The 18,033-nt window shown below is 40.6% G+C and overlaps 3 protein-coding genes across 4 annotated transcripts in view; 2 read left to right on the forward strand and 1 right to left on the reverse strand.

The window, feature by feature from the left end:
- Window positions 1–497: 497 nt before the first annotated feature.
- Window positions 498–3,553, forward strand: LOC128619909 (tubulin alpha-1A chain). The gene is made up of 4 exons (XM_053644413.1): window positions 498–669; window positions 1,898–2,120; window positions 2,228–2,376; window positions 2,460–3,553. The coding sequence occupies exons 1-4, from the start codon at window positions 667–669 to the stop codon at window positions 3,438–3,440; spliced, it is 1,356 nt and encodes a 451-aa protein (XP_053500388.1). The 5' UTR covers window positions 498–666; the 3' UTR covers window positions 3,441–3,553.
- A 1,602-nt stretch (window positions 3,554–5,155) lies between these two features.
- LOC128619910 (tubulin alpha-1C chain) lies at window positions 5,156–8,078 on the forward strand. The gene is made up of 4 exons (XM_053644414.1): window positions 5,156–5,289; window positions 6,412–6,634; window positions 6,742–6,890; window positions 6,978–8,078. Exons 1-4 carry the CDS (start codon window positions 5,287–5,289, stop codon window positions 7,950–7,952), a joined length of 1,350 nt encoding a protein of 449 aa, XP_053500389.1. The 5' UTR covers window positions 5,156–5,286; the 3' UTR covers window positions 7,953–8,078.
- Window positions 8,079–8,889: 811 nt separating this feature from the next.
- Window positions 8,890–18,033, reverse strand: part of jph2 (junctophilin 2) — a 28,124-nt gene continuing 18,980 nt past the window's right edge. Inside the window, exons 3-6 of one of the 2 annotated variants that reach the window (XM_053644412.1) lie at window positions 16,763–16,881; window positions 12,678–13,807; window positions 11,152–11,248; window positions 8,890–10,751 (exon numbers count right to left, since the gene is read on the reverse strand). In XM_053644412.1, the coding sequence (XP_053500387.1) occupies window positions 11,168–11,248; window positions 12,678–13,807; window positions 16,763–16,881 (1,330 nt within the window). In that variant the 3' untranslated portion in view covers window positions 8,890–10,751; window positions 11,152–11,167. Of the gene's footprint in view, window positions 10,755–11,151; window positions 11,249–12,677; window positions 13,808–16,762; window positions 16,882–18,033 lie in introns of both variants that reach the window. The other variant, XM_053644411.1, reaches the window with a different exon arrangement.

An 18,033-nucleotide genomic window follows, 5' to 3' on the forward strand; every position in this document is an offset into this window, starting at 1 on the left:
ATACAACATTAGAAAATGTACTTTGAGTAAAGAGAAGAACAAAAGGCACCAGATGGAAGATGAGAGAATAAAGTTACAATGAAAGATGCTTGTAGCCTGAATGTGTTTTAACCTTTAATATGACCATGTTTTAAAACGTGGAATCTGTGTCGCACTGAAAATTGAAAATGCGTCGTAAATTATTAATTTTTTTTTTTTTTTTACCTAAATAATAGAGTTGAACAGTGGGGCACAAGTCAATAGTACAGCCTTTTACACCTAATCGTCTCAATTGTTCTTCATTTAATTCAATGCAGAAACATTAATGTGACATAATAATGAATCTGATAAAACAAAAAATACGAGTCTATCAGTATATTAAGTAGTATGTACATATAAACGTATAATAAAATGGCTGTGTCAGTGTTTGAGATGGTAACTGGGTGAGGCTGTGGGCGGAATCTTTTCCTCGCGGTCCCCTTTTCATCCAATAGTAAGCAGCCATTTTTCCTTAACGGTCATCGTTTCCAGCGCGACCAATAGGAAAGTAGGAGACGTAGTCGCCAGGGCAACACGTCTATATAATGGGAGGCTCGCGCATTCAAAACTCATTCCTCTTACATCGACCCGTTAGTTGTCGAGTTGTAAGATTTCTCCGCGGAGACACTATCAAGCCCGTTAGGAACAATGGTGAGCACTTTTTCCCCTGTTTTATATGAAATAGAAATATATAAAATAGGATTAAATAACCTATTTAATATATATATATATATATATATATATATATATATATATATATATATATATGTATATATATATATATATATATATATATATATATATATATATATATATATATATATATGTATATTTTATATATACATATAAAAATAAAACCAAAAATAACCCATTAGTTATCACTGGTCGCCGTGTAGCCAGCACAGACCTAATGAAAATTGAGCCTATATTAGAAAGTCAAATAGAGCCAAGTATATATGAAAGTTTTGTAAATACATTCAGGAATGCAAGGGAATGATGTGTGCGCTTGGGAAGTGATGCAGACAGCAAAGCGAGCCAACAAAAGGACACAGAGTGCAGTGTGTGCTGAATAATGTGGGTGTAACCGGCTCCACACTTGTCATGATATCACCAGAGGAAAAGGATCTCCAGCGCCATCCCAAAGACATATCGGTTTCTTAACGCTCCGTTAGGTTTGCTCTGGTGTTAAAATCGGTATTGTTGGGGAAAATCCGCAGAAATGTTATCCGCAAACGATATATCACCTTGCAGGAGTGTAGTGGCCATGCAATATTAATGCTGGAGCGACTACAGCAGCCATTAACCCCTTAGCAATAGATGCACTGGTCATATAGACTTTAGGCAGATGAGACAGAAAATAATATCTGAAACGAACAAACTTCCTTTTATTCTTGGGGCAGAATGATCCAAGTGGCATATACATGTAAAGTAAAAGTGTCATGTTTCTATCTACAACACAGACACATAGTTTGACCTAAAAAAATTTTTTTTTAAAAATGGTTCGTGTTTGTGTAGAAAATTAAAACTGGTAATTTTGACCCAAACAGACGGATAGAGACTCCCAAGAGATACGGATGTCACCAGTAAAATGATCATGAGATCACAATTTCCGGGTGACAATAGACTGCTGCATTAGTACAGATCATTTCTCAGCAATTGTATAGATTTTGGTCATATCTGGATAATATCTTTGCTATCTGTACTTAGGAATTATTCATTTTGTTCATTCATATTCAGTAACACTCTGTCCTGGTCAGGGGTGAGGTGGATCTGCAAGACTGGGTGTGCGTGGGACACCAGTCCATCGCAGGGCATATTTAGGATCACTGTCTAATTCAGAAATGCTCCTTTTTCTTAACTGTGTTCTGTCCTTCCACAGCGCGAGTGCATCTCTATCCACGTTGGTCAGGCTGGTGTTCAGATTGGCAATGCGTGCTGGGAACTCTACTGTCTTGAACACGGCATCCAGCCGGACGGACAGATGCCCAGCGACAAGACCATTGGAGGTGGAGATGATTCCTTCAACACCTTCTTCAGTGAGACTGGGGCTGGAAAGCATGTCCCCAGGGCTGTGTTTGTGGATCTGGAGCCCACTGTCATAGGTAAGATTGAGATCTTATGGTGCATGACTTTGCCTGTTAATGAAATAAAGCTAATGGGTCTGTGGTGGTCTGGTTCATAATCTAATTTATATGGACTTTTCCTTTAGATGAGGTCCGCACTGGAACATACCGCCAGCTGTTCCACCCTGAGCAGCTCATCACAGGAAAAGAGGATGCTGCCAATAACTACGCTCGCGGTCACTACACCATTGGCAAGGAAATTATTGATCTGGTGTTGGACAGGATCCGCAAACTGGTGAGTATCAGCAAACTGTCTACTGTTAATTACAAATATAACAGAATAACATGAATAAATTTATTATATGATTCTCTTTATAGGCTGACCAGTGCACAGGTCTCCAGGGTTTCCTGGTCTTCCACAGCTTTGGTGGTGGAACCGGTTCTGGTTTCACCTCCCTGCTGATGGAACGCCTGTCTGTTGACTACGGTAAGAAGTCCAAGCTGGAGTTCTCCATCTACCCAGCTCCCCAGGTGTCTACTGCTGTGGTGGAGCCCTACAACTCCATCCTGACCACCCACACCACCCTAGAGCACTCCGACTGTGCTTTCATGGTGGACAACGAAGCCATCTATGACATTTGCCGTAGAAACCTCGATATTGAGCGCCCTACATACACTAACCTGAATAGGCTGATTGGTCAGATCGTGTCCTCCATCACGGCCTCTCTCCGTTTCGATGGCGCCCTCAATGTCGACCTTACTGAATTCCAGACCAATTTGGTGCCCTACCCTCGTATTCATTTCCCACTGGCCACCTATGCTCCAGTGATCTCTGCAGAGAAGGCTTACCATGAGCAGCTCTCTGTGGCTGAAATCACAAATGCCTGCTTTGAGCCGGCCAATCAGATGGTGAAATGTGACCCACGTCATGGCAAGTACATGGCCTGCTGCCTGCTGTACCGTGGTGATGTGGTGCCTAAAGATGTGAATGCTGCTATCGCCACCATCAAGACCAAGCGCACCATCCAGTTTGTGGACTGGTGTCCCACTGGGTTCAAGGTGGGCATCAACTACCAGCCTCCCACTGTGGTTCCAGGTGGAGACCTGGCCAAGGTGCAGAGGGCTGTGTGCATGCTGAGCAACACCACAGCTATTGCTGAGGCCTGGGCACGTCTCGATCACAAGTTCGATCTGATGTACGCCAAGCGCGCCTTTGTGCACTGGTATGTTGGTGAGGGTATGGAAGAGGGCGAGTTCTCTGAGGCCAGAGAGGACATGGCTGCCCTGGAGAAAGATTATGAAGAAGTTGGTGTAGACTCCATTGAAGGTGAAGGAGAGGAAGAGGGAGAGGAGTATTAAAATACTGGAAGGAAGTCATTGTCTGGTGTAAGATGAAATGAACCTTTTACAACAAACAAAATAACACTGTATGCAAAAACATAATGAAATAAAGCTCCTTTCAAGTTCCCACATTTGGTTGTCTTTTAATTGTATTAAATTGGAAAAAATAATACATTATAAATTATTTAAAAAAAGAATACATATTTTCTAAAGGAAAACATTTTTCCATAAGCAAATATATACTTTACACATTACTGAAAAAAATGTCTAAAGCTAACCAGCCAGGCTTTACAACAAACATGTTTATATTATGGAAATAATTTGGTATAAGTAAAAGGCTCGTGCTGATATACTGTATGTCTCACAAATTCTTGAATATTTCAAACACAAATGGTGGTTTTTCTAGTCAATTGGGTAAAAGACTTCGCAGTTATATGATTTATTTTAAGATAATTTTTACTCAGATATTGCATGCATAATAGGAAGGAATTGAGCCTGAAACCTACTGTGGTCTGAAAAATAAATGACAGTGACATGACAGTATCATGTCTAGATGACATGATAGCCATTTTGGAGTCCAACATTTGCTGTCTCCACTACTTCTATGTTGGATTTCTCCTTAATATGACATGGAAAGGTGATGGAAAACGGTGAGTTAGAAAACAAACTCCTGCTCTTTTGTTTTTAGGAGCAAACAGTGAAGACGGAATTGTATTCCTTATGTTTAGGATTGTTCGGGGTTTTTTTTTCTCCAATCAAATACCAAGTTCAAGTTCACATTATCGTCATTTCAACCATATACAGCTGTTACAGTACACAGTGAAACGAAACAACATTCCTCCAGGACCATGGTGCTACATAAAACAACACACTAACCACAAGACGACACAGAACTAAATAAGATCTACACATTTTTACATAAAGTGCACGCGAAGACGTGTGCTAACGACACAGGACAGTACAATACTACTAAAACAGGACAGTAGGCACAGTAAGTGACAGTGTAGCACCGACCAGGACACAGTTTTAGTGTGGAAGTGTCCGATATATAACGGGTAGTGCCAAAGAGTAACAATATAATTTAAAAATGGTATAAATGTAAACATAACATGCTGTGACTTAGTATTCAGCAGATTAGTTTATACCAAATATGGGCATAGCAGTTATTGCTGTAGCAGCCAGGTAAAGTGTATAATAGTGACAAGAAATTAAATACTATATATATTTTTAAATATTTTTTATAAATACAGTAGCACTGTAAATGGGTTAGCAATAGCAGTGACCCCAGTGACACATCCTCTAACAGGAATAATGGAAATACAGCACCAACCAACAAATTAGGACCAGAATTGCTAACCACACCACTAATATTTCCTTTTAAACCTATGGTTTTTGGGTGCATTTTTCCTTTAAAACAATATTTGAACCTTCATACTACAATACTACGTAGGCTAGTGTGTCTATAATATGTCGCACGGTTGCATGCCATTTCAGACTACGCTTATGATTATAATAACGCACGTATAAGCGACAGTTAACTCCAAATCTTCTAGTAAGTAGAATCTAGTTACTTCTAGTTGACAATGACTAAAGAGGAAGTAATTATTCAAACGTTAAAACGCACCAATGGAGTGGGGCTTAGCGCTTCTCGACCAATCAGGACGTGACAGGGCTCGAAACCAGGAAGCGGAAGCGTTCCCTCCTCCGTGACGACTGAGCCGAAAAGTATAAATAACTCCACCCCCAGCATTTCGACCATTTCGTGTTCTCACTACAGACTCATTACAGTCGGGCTGTGAGAATTGAAGTTCATCCTTTTTCGTAAGCTTTTGTTTAGATACACTTTAAAGCCACCGTCTTCAAAATGGCAAGTATTAACCCTTTTTTTTTGTCTAACCTTAAAATTGCTCGCGCACAGTGACTTTATGTACGTTTTATGAAATTTTAAAGAGGCGGTATGTGGAAGTTTATTAAACCGTAATGAATGCAATATATAACGTCTCACTCGACATTGTAGTAAGTTAATTAAACCTTTTGTCTTGTTGAATTATACGTTTTCACACTATCATTTCGTAGAATTAAATAACGATGGACAAAATCGGTGCGTATGTGTATTACAAACGTTTTAGGCGTGTAGGAAACTTATTTTTTATGCGCCCCCCCAAAAGACGTCGTTTTTTTTTTTTTTTTAAACCAAATTGAGTCATCATGAGGAACAGTGAAGCTGGTTATCACACACAGAAATCCGTTAAAAGTAAAAAAAAAAAAAAGAAAAGAATTTTTTTTAACACTTTAGCTCACTTCGACATGTTTAAAAATATTTTACGTTGGGCGTCATACAAAATGATCTCGATTTTTGATCAGTGAACTTAAAGAGGAGCGTGCTTTGAGGAAATGAGTCGTTCACGTGGTCAGTGCTGAGGCGGACCGGCGCGTTCCATAGCGCTTACATCCGGGAATCGCGCAGTAATGAGTTCCTCGTGACTAAGCTAGCCGCCCAATCCCCCCTGCTGAGTCAGTGTAGCTTACTGTCAAGCGTAAAGATTTTCACTCAGCTCACATAATGTTGCAAGGTACACGTTAAAACGTATTTAGTGAAGTGGTTTGCTTAAAGCAAGAGGTCCTTCTCAGCTAGATAGGCACACTAAAGCCAAGTAAAACATTGCTCATCACTTTTTCCTGAATTCTGGTCGGCAGAAATGGTGTGATCCACTTGATCACTTACTCCTTTAGTCAGGTGGTTTCACATGGTTGGTGGTTGTGCTCAACCCTGAGTACTCGTTTATTTTTTACAGAGGACTTTGTTTTTGTAGGGAGGCTGGTTTATCTGCCCAAATGCTCATATACAAAATAGATGTTTAAGTAAGCTGGAGACAGTTATCTGATTTTCATATCAGCCCTGCCATGAAATTTAATTTGTTCAACAGCACAGTAAATACAGCATACAACAAGAATGAAAGTCATGTAAATGTGTTCTTTGTCCCCACAGCGCGAGTGCATCTCTATCCACGTTGGTCAGGCTGGTGTCCAGATTGGCAATGCGTGCTGGGAACTCTACTGTCTTGAACACGGCATCCAGCCGGACGGACAGATGCCCAGTGACAAGACCATTGGAGGTGGGGATGATTCCTTCAACACCTTCTTCAGTGAGACTGGGGCTGGAAAGCATGTCCCCAGGGCTGTGTTTGTGGATCTGGAGCCCACTGTCATAGGTAAGATTGAGATCTTATGGTGCATGACTTTGCCTGTTAATGAAATAACACTAATGGGTCTGTGGTGGTCTGGTTCATAATCTAATTTATATGGACTTTTCCTTTAGATGAGGTCCGTTCTGGAACATACCGCCAGCTGTTCCACCCTGAGCAGCTCATCACAGGAAAAGAGGATGCTGCCAACAATTATGCTCGCGGTCACTACACCATTGGCAAGGAGCTGATTGACCTGGTACTGGACAGGATCCGCAAACTGGTCAGCACCATTTGGGTTATTATGTCATAAATTTCTATAGAGTCTTTTGAAAAATCATAAACTGACTAGTATTCATTACCTCTCCAGGCTGACCAGTGCACAGGTCTCCAGGGTTTCCTGGTGTTCCACAGCTTTGGTGGCGGAACTGGTTCTGGTTTCACCTCCCTGCTGATGGAACGCCTGTCTGTTGACTACGGTAAGAAGTCCAAGTTGGAGTTCTCCATCTACCCAGCTCCCCAGGTGTCTACTGCTGTGGTGGAGCCCTACAACTCCATCCTGACCACCCACACCACCCTAGAGCACTCCGACTGTGCTTTCATGGTGGACAATGAAGCCATCTATGACATTTGCCGTAGAAACCTCGATATCGAGCGCCCTACATACACTAACCTGAATAGGCTGATTAGTCAGATCGTGTCCTCCATCACAGCCTCTCTCCGTTTCGATGGTGCCCTCAATGTCGACCTTACTGAATTCCAGACCAACTTAGTGCCCTACCCTCGTATTCATTTCCCACTGGCCACCTATGCTCCAGTGATCTCTGCAGAGAAAGCTTACCATGAGCAGCTCTCTGTGGCTGAAATCACAAATGCCTGCTTTGAGCCGGCCAATCAGATGGTGAAATGTGACCCACGTCACGGCAAGTACATGGCCTGCTGCCTGCTGTACCGTGGTGATGTGGTGCCTAAAGATGTGAATGCTGCTATTGCAAACATCAAGACCAAGCGCACCATCCAGTTTGTGGACTGGTGTCCCACTGGGTTCAAGGTGGGCATCAACTACCAGCCTCCCACTGTGGTTCCAGGTGGAGACCTGGCCAAGGTGCAGAGGGCTGTGTGCATGCTGAGCAACACCACAGCTATTGCTGAGGCCTGGGCTCGTCTCGATCACAAGTTCGATCTGATGTACGCCAAGCGCGCATTTGTGCACTGGTATGTTGGTGAGGGTATGGAAGAGGGCGAGTTCTCTGAGGCCAGAGAGGACATGGCTGCCCTGGAGAAGGATTATGAAGAAGTGGGTGCTGACAGTGTGGAGGGAGAAGAGGAAGGAGAGGAGTATTAAGTTGACCATTGCTTCCCCCCCCCCCCCCCCCCTTGTAAGCCCTTTCTTTTCTTTGTGTTTTGTGTGTTCTTATACGTTTTCATCAGTAGCAAGAGCTGAATAAAGGCTGAAAAAGCTTCCTCTGTACTTGTGTTCTCTTGTGTCAGGGCGACTCTGGTAAGTTCACCAGCCTGGAAATGGTCAGTGTTCTTAGAATTTAGTGTGTAAACTTCCTGGCCTTTGGTTTGTCTCCTTTTACAGGTGGTTTTCAATAGCAATCCTTACAATAAATATATCAAAGTTCCATCTTATTTGGCTTCCCATAAGAATGCAAAATGGCCCTTTGGTCTTGGTAAATATGTGGTTAACTCTTTGAAGGGAGGAAAATAAAAGCTGCAGACAAAAACATATACGATCCATGAGTGGTACTTCAAAATGGTAATTCATGAGGATTAAACTTGAACAAAGTGTACTTCTCTAAGCTTTGTGGTTTCGCTTGCATGTCGTGCACTCTGAATAGCGTGAAATGGCAAATATCCACCTGTGGGATCCAGTGTGCTGGGTATACATTGGATTATTGAGCTACCCTAAGTGGTACCTTTTGTGTGCAGTTATTCTAGAAGTCCTCATTCAAATGGATACACTGTGATGTGGTGAGGAGCAACCAGGCAATTAATTAAAATAAGGTATAATGTTTAAATTATGGTTGCACAATAAAATGTCCTGTGCAACAAGGCAAATGAGAAATTTTTCCATTTTCAGTGGAATCCTGCTTGTAGTTCTAATTTAAAATTCTTTGATATTTAAGTACTGTCCTCTGAGACATGCTTGCTGATTGTCTATATGCAAAGCAAGCTGTAACATTTTATATACTTCATGTTTTGCGAGTTAGTGAGAAGTTACACTGCATTATTAATGCAGTTCAGTGTGCTGTGAAATATGAAGCAAATTAAGAAAGTTACAATTGAAAAATAGATTTATTTGCATTCAGTGGTACTGCTTAGCACAATACATTTTGAGTGCTGTGATTTAATCCCTTTCAAAGGTGCAAACACACGAGTATGTGTTAAGTCAACTACATGGGATGAACATTTTTGAACCGTCATCTGGATTTCTCAGTATTCTGAATATGTGCACTATTCAGCCAGTGGAAGCATGATTTAATGCATTCATATGAAAACAAACCTATGAATAAATAATATTTTTGCCTTTTTTAATTCATAAAATGGACATTTGTGGGTGGCACTCTGATGAGAATAAAATACAGTGGTAAAGTTGCATTGTAAAACACTGCCATCACAAACCACTCCAGTGCAAATGGGTACAAGCCAAAACAGATGAATGCTGTTTCAGAACATTTACATGTAACTCACACATTTCTCTTCATACTCCATTAGGTAATGGGTCAAAGAGTTAGATGAAGGCTTTAGGATCCATAACTACTGTTTGTCCAAATAAAATCTCAAAATAAAATATTTGGGCGGAGACCATAATCATGGTGCTTAACAACAGTCTACTGTAAAACCTGGAGTTCAACTGCAAACCAATTCTTCAATGCAAAGTTTGAGGTAATTACTTTTCTGATAAGGGGACAGTAATCAAAACATACAGCATGTTTTCATTGTTCTATGGCAGGGATGTCCAATCTTCTCTGCAAAGGGCCAGTGTACCTGCAAATTTTAATGCCAACCAAGCAGGGCCACAAGCAACTGATTTAACAAGTCGAAACAGGCATAGATCCCGATTGGTTGGAAATGAAAACTTGCAGCCATGCTGGCACTTTGCAGCTTGGCCAGCCCTGTTCTAAGGTGATTTTTCAATATTTGCAAATACACAAGTTGCTGTAATGTAACCTCACAATTTTAGAAAGGTAGAAAAACCCTTAACATGCATGCATAAAAAAAATTAAAAAAACACTTTTGTTTGAGTTTTCAAATGTTGCCACTTTAGTTTCTGCAAATGGTACTTTTAAAAATTAAGTTTGCAAGCACAGACATGTTCAAAGTGCAATGTTTCTTGAGCTAAACAACTGCTAATTTTCATAATATTTCAGACACTGTAAATGGAAGTGGGATGATATATTTGGAAAGAAAGAAACTTTCTCAGGAACATCAGACAAAACCATATGACACTTACAGCTATCCCATCTTCCTCATGTGAACTGAAACTCTTGACCTTTGCTTTGTTCTTAAACGTAGGCTTATGTTTTAACAGGCAAAGATTTATTGCAGAATCCATTTTTACCATGAGGTTTGAAAAATGTTTGTATGCATGTCATGTATTTGTTAGAAGACTGAAGGAGAGGGCCTTATTGTGAGACTTTAAGACATCGTATTGAGTGTGCATTATTGCACACTATTAATGTAGTTTCAAAACATGTCAGATGTTAATGAGCAGATCCTTTTCCTTCTTCAAATTCACTTGATCTCAGACGGATCAGAAACTATGGCTTTGATTGATAATCACTGGTAAACTGGTAAGCTTGACATCAATGCTTGATTTGCATAAGATATATTCGCCCTTATAAGAAGTACGTGGCACTGTTAATTTGGGAAGAATCATTCTTTAAAGCAGCACAATACAGATTAACACTTTCCATCATGTGAGAGCAAAGTTCTCTCCAGCATTCCGACACAGAAACTGTATGTCATCCTTCAATCCGACTACACATAGTAACTGTCCTTCAAGTGGCTCGAGAGGGCTTTATTGAGACTTTATCACATCAGAGAAGCCTCAAGGGGAGCATGTGGCATCCATCACAGCTCTTCTCTCTTCTTTCTTATAGATGTTATAGATGTTCTTGGTTTGTAGAAAAAAATTCTGCTTTAAAATAGACATAAACAAAGCATAATTACTCTAGTTTTTGTCATTGCCCCGAATTTTTTTCACCCTACGTCCCACCCACTAGCACTTGGAGGAAAGCACTAGCCATATACTTCCACATACATGAGCTCTCAGACATCCATGAATGGCTAGTGTTGTTCTGTTGTTTGGAGAGAGTAATGCCATCTTTCCCAACCAGAGTGCACAGGAAATTATGCTTTACTGGACCCCTGTTGCACCACTTGGGTGCCCCAGTTTTCAAAAACTGACAAAACATTATTTATTGATTACTAAAATATAACAGATAAAATCAGATGAACTATAGAATCACATTTTCTTCATACATGTACGCACTGTATACAGTATCAGCACACAGGCATTTTTATTTTTTTTTTACCTTGGACACCTTTCCATCAGGAGAGGATGTGAACAAAAACAATGGCCAGACCGATATTGAGCAGAATGACCATGCAGATCAAAATCGTATTTGGCCCCTAAAAAAACAAAAAACAAAAACAACATTACAGACATATATAGAGAGAGTAAATCACTAAATTGATAATATAATCTTATGTTAATTGTTAGCTATGTTACCCACAGGGCAAAATAAGCTTCAGATACTTCACATGTCTTGTCTGAGTGACTACTTGTGAAATAAGTGGAATGTGAGCTATTTTGATTTTTAATGCATAAATTTAAAACTCAAGGTAATCTCCTGTTCCGTCCTCGGTAGGGCAGAGAATTTGTAATATTGAGGATCAACTATAGAAAGGTGTCTGGTTATGAAAAAAGTAAGGGAACTGGTGCTCAAGATGCACTTTAAAAAATGGCAAATTTTGTGATGATATTGTTCTATAATGTAACAAAACCTTTTATTGTGATGAAAGTAATGCACAAAGATCTAGGTTATGAAGAAAGAAGTCCTAAAGAGAAATGATTAATTTGGCTTTGCTCCAGAGTCCCACAGTGGATCTCAATTCTAGAATTGAACATTCACTCACCCATTTTTTTTAAAATTTATTTTTAGACCATATTACATCTTCTAAAAGTGTTCAAATTGTATCTAATGGCTCACTTGAATGGAAAAGGTTTAATCCAAATCTTAATAACTTAATAATTATAAGTAGGCTTATAATTAATGTCAACTTGGATCTAATGTGTTTTGTCAGTGGAAAATTCAGGAGTAAAAAGCTCAGTGGCTCAAATAAATAGCACAGAATATTGTAAAACTATCCATCCATCCATCTTCTACCGCTTACTCCTTCTTCAGGGTCACGGGGAACCTGGAGCCTATCCCAGGGAGCATCAGGCAGGGTACACCCTGGACATGGTGCCAGTCCATCGCAGGGCACAATCACATACACACTCACACACCCGTTCATACACTACGGACACTTTGGACACGCCAATCAGCCTACCATGCATGTCTTTGGACTGGGGGAGGAAACCGGAGTACCCGGAGGAAACCCCCACAGCACGGGGAGAACATGCAAACTCCGCACACCGGCGGGAATCGAACCCCGGAGGTGTGAGGCGAACGTGCTAACCACTAAGCCACCGTGCGTCCCTATATCATAAAACTAAAGGCACAATATTTGGATTACATTGTGCTTCTTTGAAATATTTCTTTGCATTTTGTGGCTCAAGGAAAGTGGACTTTACAACCTTGACATTTTGCTCATCCTATGTGTTTCTGTTCTGTTTAGAACTGAAGAAGCCCTTCATATTACGAAACTTTACAATTACACCACAAGTCCAATCATTTTGACTTACTAGTGCTAGACAGTTCAAGGACCTGGCTGACTGAAAACCACATTTGTCATCAAGACAATGTACTTATTTAACCATGTTAAGCAACACTGGGAAATTATGAGCAAAAAAATATCTGCAGTTTGTGTGAATGTTTTGCTGTTTGTGTCTAACCTCTTCTGGTGCTGTAATTTCAGTCACTTCATCAGGGGTTTTCACCAAAGCCCTCTGTCTCAGCTCAGCTTTGGGGTCCACTTTGGGTGCAGGCTTAGTGACTGGTTTGGCAATAGCTTTGGGCTCTGGTTTAGGCACAACCTTGGGTTCAGGCTTAGGCACAGCTTTAGGAGCTGGGCTAGGGTCTCGTCTTGGAGCTGGGCTAGGGTCTTGTCTTGTAGCTGAGCTAGGGTCTCGTCTTGGAGCTGGGCTACGGTCTCGTCTTGGGGCCAGACTTGGTTCTTGTCTCGGAGCCGGGCTTGGTTCCCGTCTTGTAGCCAGGCTTGGTTCTCGTCTTGGATCCGGGCTATGGTCTCGTCTCGGAGCCGGGCTTGGTTCTCGTCTCGGAGCCGGACTAGGCTCTCGTTTCATAGATTGCTTAGCTTCAACTTTGTTAACCACTTTTCTGTCTTCCTTGGCCTCCTGCTTACTCTCGGTCATTGATGTTGGGTGCTCTGGTGCAGGTTCCCTGGCCTTGGCTCTCTGCTCGGGAGCTTTGTGTTCTGGGGTCACTGCTTTGGAGGACACTTTGGAGGCAGGAGGTGGTGGTTCTTCTTCATCAGTTGAGGAGATTAGGCTGGTCCTCACTGGAGCTGGAGCAGGTTCTGCTGCTTTAGTCTCTAAGTCCATTTTCTGTAGAGGCTTAATTTCAAGGTCAGAGCCCTGCTCAGCTTTGGTGTTTTGCCAGCTGAGCGATCGGGATGGACCCTTTGTGCTGGGGACACCAGGCTCCTCCATGTTTGGCACTGAATCCAGAGCTGAATTGGGTGATGGAGTTGAAGGACGACTGCTCTGCCTGCTCCCTGGGTGGCTTCCCCCTCTGCTGCTACTTCCACCCCCTCGACTGCTTTTGTCCCCATTCCAGCTACCAGGACCAAGGAGGTTAGGATCAAGGGCAGCAGAGGTAGTAGGTCTGGGTGATGGTGTGCGTGCTGGACTAATGTTGGGCTTCAGGCTGTCTATTTCGTGCATGAAGGGGCTCTCTGGAGGCATGATCTCCTCAGCCAGAAGTGACTCATGCATGTCTGTATCAGCATTCTCATTGCTCTCAGCAATTTCTTGTAATGCTCGCTTCTTTAGGTATTCTGGGCCTGAGAGACGCATACAATACAAAAAAAAACTTTATTATATTTCCCAAACCTTATATTTTGGTCTGTCATTTCTATATTCATCCCAATATTTAAGGTTACCATATGATAATATCATGGCTCTAGAATTGCTTGTCTGCTAAAATATTTTTTTAATCTTTACTATTTTGGGAGTCAAATATAGTTGTAGCTAAAAACCCAATAATTACACAAATTAATTAAGATGTATAATTTAGAGTTAAATATAATTTCACCATAGGTGTCCAAACTACAGTCTGTGAAGCACGTGCAGCTCACTGCCATATTTTAACATTGTAAACACCATATCGACCACCATTTTAAAAATAGTATTGGTCCACTGTTAAAAAAAAAAATCCTGCATTGAACACTAGGTGTCGCTGTCCAATAACTCAAACTGTAAAAATCTATACACATTATTATTATTATTATTATTATTATTATTATTACTACTACTACTACTACTACCACTAATAAACTTACATTAACGTTACAAAGCCTTTAGTTAGAATGTTTGTTAAAACAAAAGACAAATGCACAGAAAGGAGATTTTTAGGCATGCCATGATGTGTGTTTACTTGGCTGTAATGAAGGAATATAATTATTGAATGAAAATCTGCAAATCTTGATGTACACAACCCTATTTAATTAAGCAAATACCAGAAAGTAGATAAAATGTACACATTAAGATATTCACTCTGCTTAAAAGGCAACATAATGGTGGCAATCAAGCTGGCCTAATAGTAATTACGCTGTTTTAGTTATTTTACAAAAATCCTATGGCCTCTGACATCATACTTTTCTATAATAAAGGTTTGAACACCTTTAAACAGTAAAAGCCTACATTTCTTTATTTTTTGTTTTTCTTTTGAGATAATGTGGTGAAATATGATGACTTCTTGCGCAATTTGCAGTGTTATTTCTGTGGTGTGAAAAATGCTCTTTGCGTGACATGTCTGAGACAATTAGAAGGGCAGACATAAAGGAATCTGAAAGGATAACTCATGTCCATATTTACATTTGGTGCGCATGTTACATTTCACCAACTTCCACGTGTTCGCATTACAGACAAATTTAGAAATTGAAGACTAATAGAATCGAGCAACTGGGGATGCTGATTATTCATAGCCATGCCTTTTCTATCTGAGACAGAAAGCTGTCATATATATATGGAACAATCTATATAGTGTGTCTTTTATACTCATACTGAAATACAAGCCCACAGCAACTGAAGCGCATAAATGGTTTAGAGTTGATTGAGAACTTGCACAAGGCCTGAGTGGAGAGTTCGAGAATGTTATAGTAAGAGATATAGACTGCAGCTGAAGTGTGACATTTAAAAGGATAACCCTTTACATTACAGATGAGATGTATTACAGGAGCATAATATGGCACGGCAGCAGAGCCATGTATAATATCATGCAGATACAGGTAAAGTGCTTCAGTTAATGTTCACTTCAAATGTTATAATGCCAAAAAAAAAAAAAAGTGATCTCAACGACTTTGACTATGACAGGGTAATTGGTGCCAGATGGGCTGGTTTGAATATTTCAGAAACAGCTGATCACCTGGGATTTGCACACATAACAGTTTCTAGAGTTTACACAAAATGGTATGAAGAACAAAAATCATTGAGTGAGTGGCAATTCTGGAATGACCTGACTGGTTCAACCTGACAAGAAGGACACGGTAACTCAAATAACTACTCTTTACAACTATGGTGGGTAGAAAAGCATCTCAGAATATTGGCAGACAGTTGACATTGTAAAACACATTGTCAGATACTGTCCCGTTTCCTCAAATTAAGTATGTGTCCACGTTAGCCTCAGATTCCTGTTCTTGGCTGAAAGGAGTGAAAGCCGATGTGGTCTTCTGCTGTTCTACATGTTCTATATTCTAAGATGCTTTTCTGCTCACCACAGTTGTAATGTGTGATTATTTGCATTAAGGTAGCCTTCCCGTCAGCTCAACCTAATCTGGCCATTCTCTTTTGAAAACTGCTGCTCGTTGGCTGTTTTTTGCTTTTTGTACCATTCATTGTAAACTCTAAGGACTGGTGTGTGTGTGTGTGTGTGTGTGTGTGTGTGTGAAAATCCCAGGATATCAACAGTTTCAGAAGTACCCAAATCAACCCGTCTGACACCAACTATCATGCCACAGTCACAATCACTGAAATCACTTTTTTTTTCCTGTTTCTGATGTCTGGTGTGAAGATTAAATTCTTGACCTCTATCTGCATAATGTTTTGGATTGCATTGCTGCCACTTGATTGGCTAATCGAATAACTGCATGAATGAGCAAGTGAACAGGTGTTCCTATTAAAGTGGCCAGTGAGTATGTATATTGCATTGTATTGTCTGATATTTAAACTGATATTAATTTAGATTTAATAGTCCTGGATGGCTGCGTCTCTTGAATGTACAAAAAGATCATGGGTGTGAATTTATTCATATAAGATATTTTGAGCTCATCTAAATATCCATCCATCCATCAATTTTCTGTACTGCTTATCCTACTGGGTTGCGGGGAACCTGGAGTCTATCCCAGGTAGCATGGGGCACAAGGTGGGGTACACCCTGGATGGGGTGCCAATATATCGCAGGGCACAATCACGTACATATTCACACACCCATTCATACACTACGGACACTTTGGACATGCCAATCAGCCTACCATGCATGTCTTTGTACTGGGGGAGGAAACCGGAGTACCTGGAGGAAACCCCCGCAGCACGGGGAGAACATGCAAACTCTGCACACACAGGGCATTGGTGGGAATCAAACCCCAACCCTGGAGGTGTGACCACTAAGCCACCATGTGACCTCATCTAAACATATTAGTGGTAAGCAGACATTTTAAGTTGCACTATATTTATTTAAGATATTTTGAGCTAATTTAAATGTATTAGTTAACCGACATTTAACGATGAACCGTTGTTACCTGGCTGATAGAATGAAGGTGAGAGTTCTCTGGCCACTACACGTGCAATGCTGGACTCGTTGTTGGCAGCTTGAGCAGCCTGTTCAGCAGCCTCTCCTTTGCTCTTGGCATGGGAAGTTCTGCAGAGGAAGGATTTATGGGGTGAGTTACTTCTTCTTTCACTATTTAAAGTGAAATTATTTCACAAGACAACCTGTTTGAAAAATTGCTCTTAGGCAGATAAGATAATATACTACAAGATAATACAAGACAAGCTGTAAATGTGTTCAGTAAAAAGGACTGGTTTAAGTAAACATGGCAACTAAAATGAATAACATTAGTATGACTTTATTCACTTGTTTTGTTAAACCACTGTAACCAATAACACTATGGAACACAAATACAACCAGAATGAATTAGCAATGCTCCAAATATAATCTCAAGGGAAAACAGACCTATAAATGTAATCCAAGATGGCAGCGTTTCAGGATCATCCCGCAAAAGGAAAGCTATGTTTACTGTGCAGTATTATTTGACTGTCTGGTCATTCTGTTTCAGGTTAAGCTTATTAAATACTTGTTAATTAGTCTAGCTTCTTTCTGGATCAAACTGTGTGTCATGCATGTGTGAAAAACGATCAGACTGACAGCAATCATGTGTCTGTCAATGTGAGGACACTTCTACTCATTTCATTAACAAATGAGTAATGCAAAAACAGTAAGCTGGAATACAACCACCATGCTGATCCTCCCCTGTGGTCTATTAATAATTCACTACAATATCAGTCACGAGGATAGTCTTGCACAGGTGGACAAGGCTTTGAAATTTCCCACATATTTGCTTTTCTGAACTGTGAAACGTGCCTCGAATGCAGAGATCTTAATCAAATGCGGAATGTATTCTTACTACAGCAACGCACAGTGCTGTCATTCCAAGACATTCCCCTTTGTCTTTATTTGGAAGATGGGACAGCAGTTGTCTGTCCTATTTATAAAAAGCACAACCCCTCAGCACTAAAGAATCCCTCACCATACCCTGCTCAGGTAGTAATGGAAACTTGTAAAATCCCAAAACAGTTAACGCAGGGCCGTTTCTGGGCATTTTGGCACCCTAGGCGAGATTCTTATTGGTGCTACCCCACCCCACCCTCCAGGGTAAGCATTAACGTTCCCGGCTCTCTACATCTCTATCTCTCTTCCTAACAGCAGCACCCACTATCACCAGGGATACCAGATAATGGCATAAATGGTAATCATAAAGTGTTACCTGATTAAATATTTAAAATAAATGCA

Source organism: Ictalurus furcatus, chromosome 15 (assembly GCF_023375685.1).
Source record: "Ictalurus furcatus strain D&B chromosome 15, Billie_1.0, whole genome shotgun sequence".
NCBI lineage: Eukaryota > Metazoa > Chordata > Actinopteri > Siluriformes > Ictaluridae > Ictalurus > Ictalurus furcatus.

Excerpts from the sequence above, each read along its gene's own strand:
- LOC128619910 (XM_053644414.1), top strand. Across the intron at positions 6,635-6,741 it reads TCTGGAGCCCACTGTCATAG|ATGAGGTCCGTTCTGGAACA; the intron begins GTAAGATTGAGA and ends CTTTTCCTTTAG. Across the intron at positions 6,891-6,977 it reads TGGACAGGATCCGCAAACTG|GCTGACCAGTGCACAGGTCT; the intron begins GTCAGCACCATT and ends TTACCTCTCCAG.
- LOC128619909 (XM_053644413.1), top strand. Across the intron at positions 2,121-2,227 it reads TCTGGAGCCCACTGTCATAG|ATGAGGTCCGCACTGGAACA; the intron begins GTAAGATTGAGA and ends CTTTTCCTTTAG. Across the intron at positions 2,377-2,459 it reads TGGACAGGATCCGCAAACTG|GCTGACCAGTGCACAGGTCT; the intron begins GTGAGTATCAGC and ends TTCTCTTTATAG.